Source organism: Folsomia candida, unplaced genomic scaffold (genome assembly GCF_002217175.1).
Source record: "Folsomia candida strain VU population unplaced genomic scaffold, ASM221717v1 Fcan01_Sc004, whole genome shotgun sequence".
NCBI classification, from domain to species: domain Eukaryota; kingdom Metazoa; phylum Arthropoda; class Collembola; order Entomobryomorpha; family Isotomidae; genus Folsomia; species Folsomia candida.
The window spans coordinates 12,043,913-12,057,255 of record NW_019091196.1 but is presented as its reverse complement, the minus strand read 5'-3'; the positions used below and the strand labels follow the sequence as shown (position 1 = coordinate 12,057,255).

At 35.1% G+C, this 13,343-nt stretch overlaps 4 protein-coding genes across 5 annotated transcripts in view; 2 read left to right on the top strand and 2 right to left on the bottom strand.

Annotated features, from left to right (window-relative positions):
- Nucleotides 1–2,312, bottom strand: part of LOC110848064 (protein N-terminal glutamine amidohydrolase) — a 39,324-nt gene extending 37,012 nt beyond the window's left edge. Inside the window, exon 1 of one of the 2 annotated variants that reach the window (XM_035851509.1) lies at nt 2,063–2,312. The gene's annotated coding sequence lies outside the window, so the exon portion shown is untranslated. Of the gene's footprint in view, nt 1–843; nt 1,319–2,062 lie in introns of those variants that run through there. The other variant, XM_035851510.1, reaches the window with a different exon arrangement.
- On the top strand, nt 1,342–10,501 carry LOC110848066 (isochorismatase domain-containing protein 1-like). The gene is made up of 8 exons (XM_022095171.2): nt 1,342–1,828; nt 1,896–2,009; nt 6,514–6,601; nt 6,684–6,723; nt 6,800–6,881; nt 9,441–9,507; nt 9,583–9,632; nt 9,726–10,501. The coding sequence occupies exons 1-8, from the start codon at nt 1,802–1,804 to the stop codon at nt 9,882–9,884; spliced, it is 627 nt and encodes a 208-aa protein (XP_021950863.1). The 5' UTR covers nt 1,342–1,801; the 3' UTR covers nt 9,885–10,501.
- Nucleotides 10,449–11,747, bottom strand: LOC110848067 (deoxyuridine 5'-triphosphate nucleotidohydrolase, mitochondrial). The gene is made up of 4 exons (XM_022095172.2): nt 11,156–11,747; nt 10,937–11,073; nt 10,729–10,874; nt 10,449–10,648 (listed from the first exon to the last, which is right to left on the bottom strand). Exons 1-4 carry the CDS (start codon nt 11,722–11,724, stop codon nt 10,577–10,579), a joined length of 924 nt encoding a protein of 307 aa, XP_021950864.1. The 5' UTR covers nt 11,725–11,747; the 3' UTR covers nt 10,449–10,576.
- Nucleotides 11,714–13,342, top strand: LOC110848065 (protein KTI12 homolog). Its single transcript, XM_022095169.2, has 7 exons — nt 11,714–11,898; nt 12,026–12,077; nt 12,146–12,198; nt 12,263–12,392; nt 12,468–12,633; nt 12,708–12,770; nt 13,033–13,342. The coding sequence occupies exons 1-7, from the start codon at nt 11,745–11,747 to the stop codon at nt 13,252–13,254; spliced, it is 840 nt and encodes a 279-aa protein (XP_021950861.1). The 5' UTR covers nt 11,714–11,744; the 3' UTR covers nt 13,255–13,342.
- Nucleotide 13,343: the final 1 nt, after the last annotated feature.

The following is a 13,343-nucleotide window of genomic DNA, read 5'->3' as shown; positions in this document are numbered from 1 at the left end:
ACGCTCTGGACAAACAATAAGTAGCTGGCATAGATTGTGGGCCTGATTTTCAAACCTATGCACATATTTATATTTATAAGTTGTAATTTATGTCAGAAATCGGGTCTAATTGCAACATTAATTATTATCATAAGACCTTTTTTAGTTTAAAATGATTTTCAAACGGTTTTCAGGACTAGATTTAAAAAAATAGTTTTATTTCCACTTTCCAATCTTTCTAGAACATTCTACAACAAACGTCTTCATCAGGGTCACAAATATGCAATTATTTTTCTAACAGAACGCTACCTCTTTAGCATCACAATGTTAACTTGAGAAAACGAAACTTGCCTTAATCCATCGTATGAATTCCTATGTACCATGTAGGATAAACCTTACATAGAAATCAACAGACCCAACCCGACAGACATCTACACTTTCTCCCAACTTTCTCCCACGACGGGCGCGAGTTTGCTAACTATTTCAATCTCTATGTATCCTGCTTTATCCCGTGGCCATGCTTTCTAATCCTCTGTGGAGAAAGCATCAGCACGCGATCGCAACACTGGAAAAAGCTCTGGTCACTCGAAGTAATTCAAAAAATTCCAAAAATTATGAAGCACAAAAATTTCAAAATATTTTCCGAGCAAAATTTCGTAAAGCTAAAAACACCCCTGAACTTTCACTACTTTCCCCGTGAAGGACCCCCACCTCGCACATTTCGGGTGTCTCGTGAGATACCACGCTGCCTTGTGTTTGGTTTTCCCTTTACTTTCTCCACTAAAACTAAGGTGAGTTCCCTACCTCGTCGGCGATATAACTCATCCTTTCCTCCTCCTATACAAAGTAGTAAGTAATACTCACCTGCCTTGATTCTCATAGCACATTATTTTCTCCATCCCCCAACCAGCACAATCCAAATATTATCCATAACTTAGGGCAGGATGAGCATTAAGTATTTTCAGAATTGAGTGTCAAGGGCATCCTCGAATTTCACTCCTTCCTTTGCAGCATTTCTACCTACATTTCTATCAATCATCAAATATTTACCGTAAACACATTTCCTTGTTAAACAACTACAAAGGTTGTGATCTATTTTTAAAGAATACTTTAACCACCACATAACACTACTCACTGCCGAAAACTGCTTCAATTTTAATAACATTTTATACCCTCTTCTTGCAAATAATCCTGTACTCGCTCATCCACACCCACTAATTAAAATACCTATGGTGCAAAAAAGTGCATTTTCTAACAGATTATTATTGTTTATCTAAAACAAAACCTTTTATCATCAAACGATACGTTATCTTATCAATATACGGTGGCTATTAAGGCGTATTTAACGATATAATAAAAACAGACCGATAACCAATTTACCCCACCGTAACTTGCATAAAGTTTATTCTCTTGACCTTTGACCCTGAACTTATGCATAACTAACCTACTTAAGGAAAACTCCTTTAATCAGTGGTCTAAAACCAGACAGAAAAACTCCCAAAGCTTATTCTATAAATATTTCTACCCTATTTCCTCCTTGCATTGATTGCATTATCGACGAGCCTTCGATTATTGATTTATCAACAAAAGTTCAATAACTCAATTTACTCAATCACATAACCGAAGTGAGACATACGTGGTTGGTTTTATTACTTCTGCTGCTGGTTGGCCGACTCTTATTTCCGATAACAAATTGTCACCGGTTTCCACAGACCTTCCACATAATTCTGAGCTCAATACCAATTTCCTTCCTGACTAAAATAGTCGATTTGTAATAGTCTCGATCAAATCCGTATCACTGATTAATTTTCAAAAGACGAAAATGTACAAGGCTTCGCCCCCACTTAAGGTAAACGTTTACTGTCTAGGACCTCGTTTTTTATTGTTTTTTTTTACAAATTTTTGTTAATTATTAGGATCTAGGGCTGCTAAACCCTAGTCGAGCGGCTTTCTTTATGTGTGATATGCAAGAAAAATTTCGACCAGCGATGATCCATTTTGATGAAATCGTGTCCGTCGCCAAAAAAATGGTACGTAACAATTTTTTTTTAATTTTAACTTATTAACAAAAGTTGGCACTTACCTTGCAAAATTTGACAAAGTCCAACGAAAAGTATTTAGGTTTTGTTTAGGTGGTTAGGTTTTGTAGAATTTTCACGTCTTAAAACAAATTTTTAGAATCAAAACAAACCCATTACTCGTACTACGTCGTAGTAAAAGAAGTATTTACTATTTAAATGAACTAATAACTTTTACCACCTCATATGCTGGAAATTTACATAATTTCTTACGTAAAATGAGCACATGTGGATTTTGCACACATTTTGCACAAGTAATGCAATTACCTGCATTCGCGCCTTCAACAAAGGAAACCGTATTGCGCAACGAACCCCACTGATTTATGCTGCTTTAAACAGTCCGGTTTTTAACATAATTTAATTCTATATGTATCAAATCCATTCTCCAAACAGGTTGAATTTAACAGTTTATTTGTAATTCATCACGTACACCTTTCTTATGCAAGTTCCTGTTATTTATTGAGCTATAGTCTGTGTCTGGAAATTATTATATAACGCGTGTTTTTATTGTATAAACAGCAAGTCGCACGGTTTAATCCAATAACAAACTGCACAGTTGTTTGGTCTGAAAAATAATAACCAGAAGAACCAGTTAGTAACATAATAAGGCTATTAATTCTCATGATTTTCCAACAAAGAATGACGAATGTGATCCAGTGTAATCATCGTCGTGAGTAAATTCAATTCAATTCACTTTCATTTCATTTCATTTACGATTGGATGTCATGCAACTATTATTTATTTAATTTCTGCCCGAAACTGGCCTAGCTGATTACTTGATAGGGAATGAATTGATAAGGGATCACTGTTACCACCACAATTATTCTGTCTCGCCTCCTGCCGCAGTAGACATTTCTCTGGGTGCCTTGTTTACTTATCATCTCGTGGTCTACATATCTGATCCAATTAATATTTTATTAAATGACTATCAAAAGTTTGAAAAATATGCATAGTTAGTTTTTTTATTTTAAATGTCATCCATTTCGTCCCAAAATTATTTTATTAAATACTCAGTATTGTAAAACTGGGTGAAATTGTTGTTCCCTTTAATTGACACTATGCAGACAGATGATACATATTCTGTGTTTTGAGGATTTTCTCTGCAATTTAGTTTTCTCCTTGTGCCATTTCCTAGTCAATGTCCCTCCAGACTTTCACCACAAACTAAAGTCCATTAGTAGTTTTGTGGAAATGGATACAAATGGAGTCGGGACCTGTCTCTAAGGGTCCCGTAACATTTGTCTGCTTTGTACATATGAATGGATGGATAAATAATATCACATTCCATGTTTCATTCCAGTCCGAAGTGAAAAGTTAATTTCCATTCGTCCTCTCTTGCTTTCACTCACTCTGTAAAATGTTACTTTACTTGCTCGATGTACACACAGTGGCGTGGCGTGCTTGGCCGGGCATTTTATGGGTGTGTTGGATTATGTCAAGTGAAAATGAACGAGCGTGGCATGATATAATAATAATGTGGTATAATAATGGGGTTAATTATCGCATTTGCATTCAGTCCCAGAGTATATAGTGCTTTGTCAGTGCGATGTTAATATTTTCAACTCGGTCCTGTTGACGACGGGAGTAAATGGCGAAATGCAACGACGACGGCGTTGTTGGCGACGCAGAGTCGCTCGGTCGTCGACAGTTGACATTTTTGACTTTGAATTTGAACGATAATTAAGCAACCTGTGGAGTTTTGATGGGCAAGATAATAAACCTGGTAACATTTTTGGTACTGTGTATGTACATAATACGTTCTTGTTGAATGTGTGTATTTCAGCTTGATTATGTATACTCAGAGAGTTTTGTAATAATAAGTGACTCGGGTGACTGCGGGGCAATAATCAATCATATAAGCACGTATGTAATATACTGAAAAATATATTACGTAGCAAAGAACAGGGCGAGGGCAAACTGTCATCTGTCTAGAATAAAGTAGCACATATTATATTTCAACTTTCACTTTTGGCGTGCTTTCATTTTAAACTAGTTTTATAATCGGGTGCTTTAAAAATTTAGCAATAGTTGGTATTAACGAGGTTTACGTACGTAGGGAGACAATAAAATGCATGTGTTACATACTTTCTCCCCTGGAAAATTGTACATATGTGACTTGCCATCGGGTAAATATGGCAGAACTGCCATCATAAAGTGAATTGTTATTCGAAGAAGTCAGTCCAATAATTATTATTAGGTAACAAACGAACAACTGTGATTAGATTTATTTCCTTCCTGCATTGCACGCCAACAAGTTATTAGAACATTACTTTCCATCCATCCATCCAACGTGGCACAACTTTCTTTAAATTCATAACCCAGTTATAAAATCGTATTTCCAATCCGTCACAAAATTCCTCGTTTGAAAATTGATTGCAATGTAATAAACTTTTACCATTTTATAAATATATTATTAGTTTGTTGCACAACTCACAACTCATGGATCAATTTATGCATGTTTACTTTTCTTGGAGAAAGTAATCGGAAACCAAAAACGAAAACTTTGTTCTTATCCGTTTATTTTTACTCGACATTACGATTACCATGATGTAACTTATTGCAGTGCAGTATGTGTGTACATGTTCTGATGACCTGTATAATTCCCCAATTATTATTAGGCAGCCAATTACCAAAAATATATTTATGACAGATTTGGGATGTGAAGGAGGAGGAGGACTAAAAAAAGAAAATTTGATTCTCGTCGAGAGAGCAAACAAGATGTGATTTATTTTATTGTTATGTTTTCCTTACTTCCTTTTGAATTAAGTTTGCTCAACATTTGGCTTTCTTTCCATACTTTTCGTCGGGCCTTGAACTCATCCTCAGTGTTTCGTCGTGGTTTTAACCATTGTTCAAAACTGGTTTAACACAGCATGGTTTAAAAAATTTGTTAATTTCTCAGAAGAAAACATGTGCCAACAAATGCTTTTCCAAATTTCGTGGTATTAAAATTAAACACCAAAATTGCATATTTTTGCATAGATTTGTAAAAAAAAAAGTTAATGTTGTTGTAAAAAGTTGTAAAAAAGTTGTAACAAGAACTTGTAACATTTTGCCCCATTTTATAATATTTGACGATTTGGACGTTTTGGATACCCAAAAGTATTTTAGACAGTTCTGGGCAATTTTGGACTAGCAAAAAAGGTTTTGCACGTCCAAAATCCAAAACGAAACACTGCTTGAACTCATTATTCTTATTTACTGTGTCATTTAACAAATGGCTTTCTCTTGGTTTAATTCAAATCATTCTCGCTTTCTTTCTCCTCCTCCAGAAGAAAGACGGATAGCAAAAGAGATTTACTTGCTCGGGTGAAAATCAAATTCACAAATTGAGTTATACTTCGTTTAGCCAAAGTGTGTAGGAGAAAATCTATGCCGTTGTGTTGAAATAAATTTATCAATCAGTTAAATTTTCATCCAGGGGGCAATTTGCCCAAGTGTAATTTGTGAGTGAGTGCCCTAATAAGATGCAGTATTAACGTAATTGTTTCTTTTTATGAGTCAGCAAATGTTGCGAACTGTGAAATGAATTTTGTTTTCGAGCCATGCGTGTCTTGTTTATTTTCTGATTTTCTTTCCCACCGTATTATCGACCATCATTTTTTCCCCGTATTATAGCTCAAAAACACTGTCCATTGAATGTCAGATTAGCCAGAGAGAGAAAGAAGTTGGCTAGTAAATTGAAAATGGAATCTCCAAATAAATGTGTTTTTTTCTTTTCTTAAGAAAGTCATTCGTGTAGTATTGTCGTCCTTGTTCAGCTTTCTTTCTGCTGTCGGAAGATTTGGAGCAGAACGAGGAAACTGCCTTTTATTTTATTTGTTTTCTCTCTTTCTCTTCGTAATTTCAAGATGATATACTTTAAACGTATCAATGGAGAGGGAAAACAAAGGGAAAATCAGAGTTCCGGAAGTTGAGCTACATTACATGGCATTATTCTTGGCGTAGAAGAATACATAATGCTGTTCGTCGTGTGCCCTATGGCTGTATACTTTGCTTTTATGTACTTTTGGGTATAAAAGAATGGGCGTAATATCCCTTCTTCCACCTTTATTCCCATGAGTGCTGGACACAATTGCAGCTTGAAATAAAAATAAATTAAGAATTTCATGCTCCACTCCATACTTCTTAAGGTCTGAATTGAATTGAATTGTGCTCTAGTCCCAAGTCCAATTATATTATGTAGATTGTTGAGCCACACTTGTAAAGTAGGCGTGTAGAATATTTGTATATGGGTTTGATTTGGTGAGCAATATGATTTTGGATTGAAGCGAATAATTAAATGAAATGATTTCTTATTCATTTGAGATGGTTCAAAGTAAGGAAATATATAAATATGCATGTATTTACATGCAGTTACCACTTAATTTTTGTGGAATGATTACATATTCAGCACCTAAACTTCACCTTGAATCTGTAATAAAATTGACATGACTGACTGAATTTTCGTTGACAGGTGGAAGTTTCAAAAGTCATGTCGATCCCGTTAGTCGTGACGGAGCAGTATCCACGCGGATTGGGAAAAACTGTTCCAGACATCGACAGTAATTTATTTATTCATTTTTCATGAGTGACAGCATTTGTGGTTCGAAGGTCCCAATTAAATTTCCGAAATCTTTGTTACAGTTTCGAAAGCACTTATCGTCGTTTCTAAGACTCGGTTCAGGTATGTTTCATTCATCTTGACTGAAACTGAAACTTGTGAGTAAGGGACTGTTTATTAGTTACATATAATTTTTTAGCATGCTTGTGCCAGATGTGGAGCGGCTTCTTCATTCACTCTGTGACGGAATTTTGGAATCTGTCGTCCTATTTGGGATAGAGGTAAGCAAAAAATAAGATTGTAAAAATACATACGATACAAAAGTTGCAAGTTAATTTAGCATGTGGTTCAAAGGAGATAAATATGTATTGGAATGACGTTCACTTATTTGATCTTTAATGCCAATTGTAGTAGGTAAACTATCCCTTTGAACACGTATGAATGACTTAATAGCAGTACCTCCAAGTATGTAATGTAGAGAGATGTAAAAAAAATTCTGCAATTCAGTGAACGGTTGCAATCAGTTTATGAAAGGTTCCAAAAGTGGTGCAACATTCAACAAATTAGTTGTCCTCTCATTTGTACTAGTGGGCGAATTGTATGTACATATCTTGTTCATAATGCAAGTTGTGATACAGCATTAAAATACATTAAAATAGTAATAGATTAATTTCAAAGAAAGTCGTCAAAAGAATTCGCGAATTTACTAAAATTCAGTCGATTAAGACAAAGGCGACCATCAAAGAGGAGAATAACCCAAAATTCTCGACCGTAAATCCAACCAACCGACTTGAAATTATATAGTTCGTTGTTATAAAATGTTCAACAAAAAATGAGCACAATTAATCTTTCAAACTGTGACAGCTCCTCTCATAAAATTCCATTAGTTGAGCATGCATAATAACTCTTTCCATTTGTCATTCAACTTACAGTTGTTGACATTTTGCTGTCTCGGTTTAAATTCAGTAGTAAAGGACAACAAATACATGGTGGTGAAAGCGGCATAGAAAATTTGTATAATGCTAAAAATTAAACAAAAAACTAGGCGACGTACCGAGGCATAACATACATAAAACGTACACGATATATGTGCGCATGTTGCCAAAATCCATAAAACATGAAGGCAAAAGAAAGGGAACAGTAAATAAAGAGTAGAAGGACAGATTTTTTGTATAATTCCTTGGGTGCATTATCTGCAAATCGAAACGCAGTTCCACAATTTAAGACCCAGAACTTGGGTCAATATTGTCCATACATACATATATAAATATGTAAAAGTTATAGACCGTCTCATTTTTATGTATGTGCTTGCTCTGCTAACACGAATATTTTTTTACTGCCTTTTCAAGTTTGGCCTGCACATGCAATACAAATATATGTATTTTATATTATTCCGTTCTTACTTAATAGACGTGAGAAAATCGTGTTTGTTTGAAAATTTCACAAAATTGCATCCACTTTAAACCCGGAGAAAGTCGACGACACGATACAAATCGTAATAAAATCTCATCCCATTCTCTCGTAAACTGCCCCAAAACTAAACTAATTCTAGATTTGGGTCTTTGATAAGCAACCGAGAGCTATCTATTTCGTACTAAGAGGGGCTTATTGTATGCAAATATTTTTTGTGTATCTCACCCTAAATGCCTCCCTGTTGGCTGGCCTACACAATTTGGATGTTTCGCCAGAAAAATTACAAGCGACTGTTTTAGTGTTGAACCTTTCCCCACTACGGAACTAACAAGTAGTAATCCCGTTTATTTTCTCCAAAAGTCACCACCACCGCCATACCAGCCAGACGAGGATTATGCAGTCGGTACTTCAGTCAGCGGCATTGTCGAAAGCTATGTGTATTACTTTATAGTGTTACTATTACTACTGCTGACTGCGGAATTTCTTCACTTTGGTCGCGAATCCACTTCCTCCTCCTCCTCCGCGTTCCCACTATATTCCTATTCGTACATACATACATTCTTGAATAACTAAACGGAACAAAATTCATTCATTTTATCACCACTGCAGCAGCAGAAAAGGATATAAAATCCATCTCTATATACTTATTTCCTCGTGTCTAATTCCGGTAGCTGTGTTGAATTTGAATTGCTGGGAGAAGAGAAAGGAAGGCGAAGCATAATACAAGACCGCAAGGGAGGCGAAAGTAGAATCATGAATACGGATTAAACATTAAACAGTGTCCCACTGGACTGCTTGATTTCATGTTATTACTACATTGCATTACATTATATTTCCTATTATTCTACACCCTCAATTCCTCACTCATCCCGACCTTTATGGCTTTATGAAAAGTGCACAAAATTTGGACGGTTTTATTCCGCAGTCTTTATGTATGTCTGCATTGTCTGAAGGAAAGAACAAGTTGTATGTACTACATGGCCAACCGACAAGAAGGATCAACGACATGGTGAAGGGCATGGTGAAAGTGGTTTTAGGTTTGTCATGTGAGACTCTACATTTCGAAAAAAAAACTTTCCAGTTTGTCCTGTCGGCAATTTAATTTCCTAGTATTGCTGGTCTAGCATAACTAGCAAAATGTTATTTTATTGTGAAACCATATGCTGCCTATGTGTATCATAATATGGAGAAAGTTTTGCAATTTTTCGTCCCTTTTTATCTACAGTACACATGTTCTTATGTATGTATGTATGTATCTCTTTCCACAACCCTGAAGCAGCACAATATGGTTAACTTATTTTTTATAACATGAAATCTAGCGAATTTGCGACGAAATGAAAAAATAATAGTTTAGTTAGTTCATTAAAAAAGAGGAGGGGAAATAATAAATATAATAATGTAATCTAATGTGGACTTTCTCTTTCCAGACCCACATTTGCGTCGAGCAGACGGCAATCGAGTTGTTATCCAGGAATCTCAAAGTTCATATAATTGGTAAAATTAAGGTTTACCCGGGTCTCTCTTATCAACTTTAATTGTAATCAAGTTTTATTTTCATTGTATTATCAGCGGATGCATGTACTTCGAGGAATAATGCGGACAGACTTCTTGCCTTGGATGTATGTATAAAATAATGCAATTATCTAATACACAGAATGGATTTTAGGTTGGGGACAACTGGTTAATAATTAAAATAATGTATACTTTTGCAGAGGCTGAGACAAATCGGATGTTTTGTAACTACCAGCGAGACTGTGATCTTCAAAATTCTTCAAGACAAGGACAATCCGAAGTTTGCGGAAATAAGACACTTGGTTAAAGAACCGTCGCCATACACTGGACTCTTTCCAGGCTCATATGCAAAAATGTAATATGTCCCATGTAAGAATATAAGTGAGGCAGAGATGCACATGTATTTTATTGTGAAAATGTATGCCAAAAACAACTATTATGAAGACCTTTTGTGTTAAATTGGGTGATGTGAAATATGTGAATTGATGATGATGATGAAAAAAATGAATGGTGAATATTACTAAATACTATTAAGCTATTATATTTAAGAAAAAACATGATGCCGTTATATTATTCTGTTGAACTGGTATTCAAAGCGCAACAAATTCGAAAAAAATCAAGACAAATTGCAATAATAATGATGTATGCAACAGCAATTAGCGTATAAATTAATGTGTGTATCTCGCGTAGTACGAAATGATAGCCTTGAGAGGAATATGCAAATGCAACGGGAAAACGAAATAGCAAAGCAATAGAAAGAAAAAATGTAAATTAAAATTACTGCATAATGTGTCTAATCAAAAAGCAAATAACTTTATATATAGAAAAGGGGTTGTAATGTATAAGAAAGTCTGTGAAAACAAGGCGATAATATGTATGTATATGGATAATGAATAATGATTTATCAAAAATACAAGTCTCTGTGAGGCTTTCTCATTTTCATGAATAAATCTGAATTATGTATTTCAAGCAGAAATCATTCAATTGTGTATCACCTCATTGAATAAATTATTTAAATAATCGAGTGAGATACAGCAGGAAATAATACTTCTTAGGATGACTTTTGTTCGGCGACACCAGTAGATCCGAATCCGCCTTCGCCACGTTCAGTCTCGTCCAAACTCTGTTACAATAAAAATTTAAGGATTACAAGCCGTTCTTAAAATGCATTTTGTTGTTATTTTAAACGTATTTAATTGTTACCTCCAACTCTACAATTTCAGGGTAGCAGATCTTCTCACAGATCAGTTGTGCGACGCGATCACCTTCATTAATTTCGAAATCGGCGTCCCCAAAATTGAACAAGATTACTCCCACATTTCCACGGTAGTCTTCATCAATCACTCCAGCTATTGAGAAATAAATTTAGTTGTTAACATTCCTTTAATCAACCTATCAACTTGATCATTACCTCCAACATCAAGCTTGTTCTTTAAAGCAAGGCCTGATCGTGGTGCGACTCGACCATAATATCCGGACGGAAGTTTAATTTGAATGTCCGTCTTGACCATACAGGAACCACGGGCAGGTACAGTGTATTTGTAAGCACTGCAAAAAAATAAAGACACACAATGGTTATCACTATTAACTTTAATCATATTAACTGCATTTTATAATACAAAATACTCACCTCTTCAGATCATATCCAGCAGCAAGTTTCGACCCTTTCGACGGAACGTGCGCCTTATCCGACAACTTGGCGAAATACAGTCGTGGCGTAATTTCTTTTATTTCCGGCACCACTACATTCTTCACCGGACTTTTCGCCACCTTTACTTCCGCCTCCTCAGAAATTTCGACTTTGTTATCGACGACGACGACTGGTGCCATATTTTCTTTTAATTCGGAAGAAACTTGACAACTTTCTTCTTCAATTTTGCTCTTCTTGAGGGGGGATGATTTTACCGGAGAATTTGACCCTTCACGTTTCGTCATTAGGAGAAACCTTGTTAACACTGAAGAAGATGAAGAACGACTGGGATGACTTTTTCTAAAATTCGTAACTGAAAACGACCGGAACAAAGAAGACAACCGCCGACTGAATGTTGTGGAGTTGATCGAATTCATGGAATTGGAGGGTTTTGAAGACAAAGAGTGCCGGCAAGAAGCTGAAACCTGCCCAGAATTCGAGTGGCACCGAGCAAGACCACGAGTAGATGTAAACAAACGTAATGAATTGCAAACTTTCTTAGAAAACATTGTATAAGAACAGCAAAAGTATGCCACTCATTGTGATGTGTGGTTATCCATCGAGTGGAAAGTCAGGTTGGGCTGATAAGTTGGCCACGTATTTGCGAGAAGAGAAAGGCAAAGAGGTTTTAATCGTGAGAGAAGAGGAACATTTTCGGGGAGAAAAGAATTCTATTCTGGACGGTGAGTGTGCTAAAATAAAAAGTAAAAGTCTCGCGGAAAGCGGTTTGGGGTTTGATGAATGTAGTTTAATGATTTGGTTTTGAAATTTTGAAATGTTGGTTTAATTATGTTTGAATTTCTATTGTAGATTCTAGAAAGGAGAAAGATCTAAGGGCAAAGGTGAAATCAGAGGCTCTGAGGTACGTAAATATTAAAGACTTATGATGTTCAAGAGAAAATGTACTAAATATGTTTGCATTTATTTCAGATTGTTAACCAAAGAAAATGTTGTGATAGTAGATGCTCTAAACTATATTAAAGGTAAGGAAATATAAAAATTTAAATATCAAGATTTCCTAATTAATTTAACCTGATTAAATTACAGGGTACCGATACGAAATATTCTGCATATCTAAAGGCATTCCCACGAGACAAGTCACCGTTCAATGTGACATTTCAAAAGAACAAGCATGGGAATGGAACATTTCTAGAAGTGAAGCTGTCCAGTATAAAAAGTAAACCTAAATTTATTTTATTTTCGCAATTTAGGATGACAAGGTTAGTGCTGTTTTACATTTTCTAAATTCTAGGGAAGTGTTTGATCATTTGATTCAAAGATTTGAAGCTCCTGATTCTCAAAATCGCTGGGACAGTCCGTACTTTTCTGTACTACCGAATGAAGGGTTGGATTTATTGGGAATTTACGAGTCGCTTTTTCACAATAAAGCCCCAAAGCAGAATAAGGCAACACAGAATGTATGCAGCAAATAAATTTATCTATATCTATATATAGGCACTGAGTACTAAAGATTAATTATTTAATTTTTCAGAAACCAGTTTCAGAATCAAATTTTCTGCATTCCCTTGAAAAAGTAACGTCAGATATTGTGCAGGTATATAAATACACATTAAATTTATCTATGCATAAATTAATATACACATTAATCCAATCAGACAAATTTACTAAACATTTTATCTACAACGAATAGACACAATTATTTATACCACTAACATCATAGTCTATTTGCAATTCAATCAACCTACTTAACAAATTATAATAACTTATGGGAACCACAAAAATTGTTGATAATCAAAGCAAAAATCAAGTATCAAAAAAATCTAATTATTGTACATTTTGTTTGTTGTCCCAATTAGGCGATCCTCTCAGAGCAGAAACAATCAATAGAGGATTTTAAATCAATTTCCGTTCCACATGCTGAAGCCACGATTAATCTCGAACAAGCCGTAACTTTAACCCAATTGACAAAATTAAAAAGGCAATTTGCAAGTCTTACAAAAACATCTAGTGTACAAGGAAATCCTGGCGAATTGTTCGTGCAATACCTCAATTCACAATTACGTGGTGATAACTTTTAAAAATAATGAATAATAAATACGAAATTATTTACAAATCTGATCAAAGTGAAAAAAATAAACTCGTAATAGTTGACCAATTGAAACCTAAC

What these genes read in the sequence shown, in the direction of transcription:
- LOC110848066 (XM_022095171.2), top strand. Translation starts at nt 1,802, where the DNA reads ATGTACAAGGCTTCGCCCCCACTTAAG. An exon ending in AACTGTTCCAGACATCGACA is followed by an intron (nt 6,602 to 6,683) that starts GTAATTTATTTA and finishes TCTTTGTTACAG; the next exon opens with TTTCGAAAGCACTTATCGTC. An exon ending in TCGTCCTATTTGGGATAGAG is followed by an intron (nt 6,882 to 9,440) that starts GTAAGCAAAAAA and finishes TTCTCTTTCCAG; the next exon opens with ACCCACATTTGCGTCGAGCA.
- LOC110848067 (XM_022095172.2), bottom strand. Translation starts at nt 11,724, where the DNA reads ATGTTTTCTAAGAAAGTTTGCAATTCATTACGTTTGTTTACATCTACT. An exon ending in GAACAAGCTTGATGTTGGAG is followed by an intron (nt 10,875 to 10,936) that starts GTAATGATCAAG and finishes ATTTCTCAATAG; the next exon opens with CTGGAGTGATTGATGAAGAC. An exon ending in CTGAAATTGTAGAGTTGGAG is followed by an intron (nt 10,649 to 10,728) that starts GTAACAATTAAA and finishes TTATTGTAACAG; the next exon opens with AGTTTGGACGAGACTGAACG.
- LOC110848065 (XM_022095169.2), top strand. Translation starts at nt 11,745, where the DNA reads ATGCCACTCATTGTGATGTGTGGTTATCCATCGAGTGGAAAGTCAGGT. An exon ending in AAAGAATTCTATTCTGGACG is followed by an intron (nt 11,899 to 12,025) that starts GTGAGTGTGCTA and finishes TTTCTATTGTAG; the next exon opens with ATTCTAGAAAGGAGAAAGAT. An exon ending in AGAATAAGGCAACACAGAAT is followed by an intron (nt 12,634 to 12,707) that starts GTATGCAGCAAA and finishes TTAATTTTTCAG; the next exon opens with AAACCAGTTTCAGAATCAAA.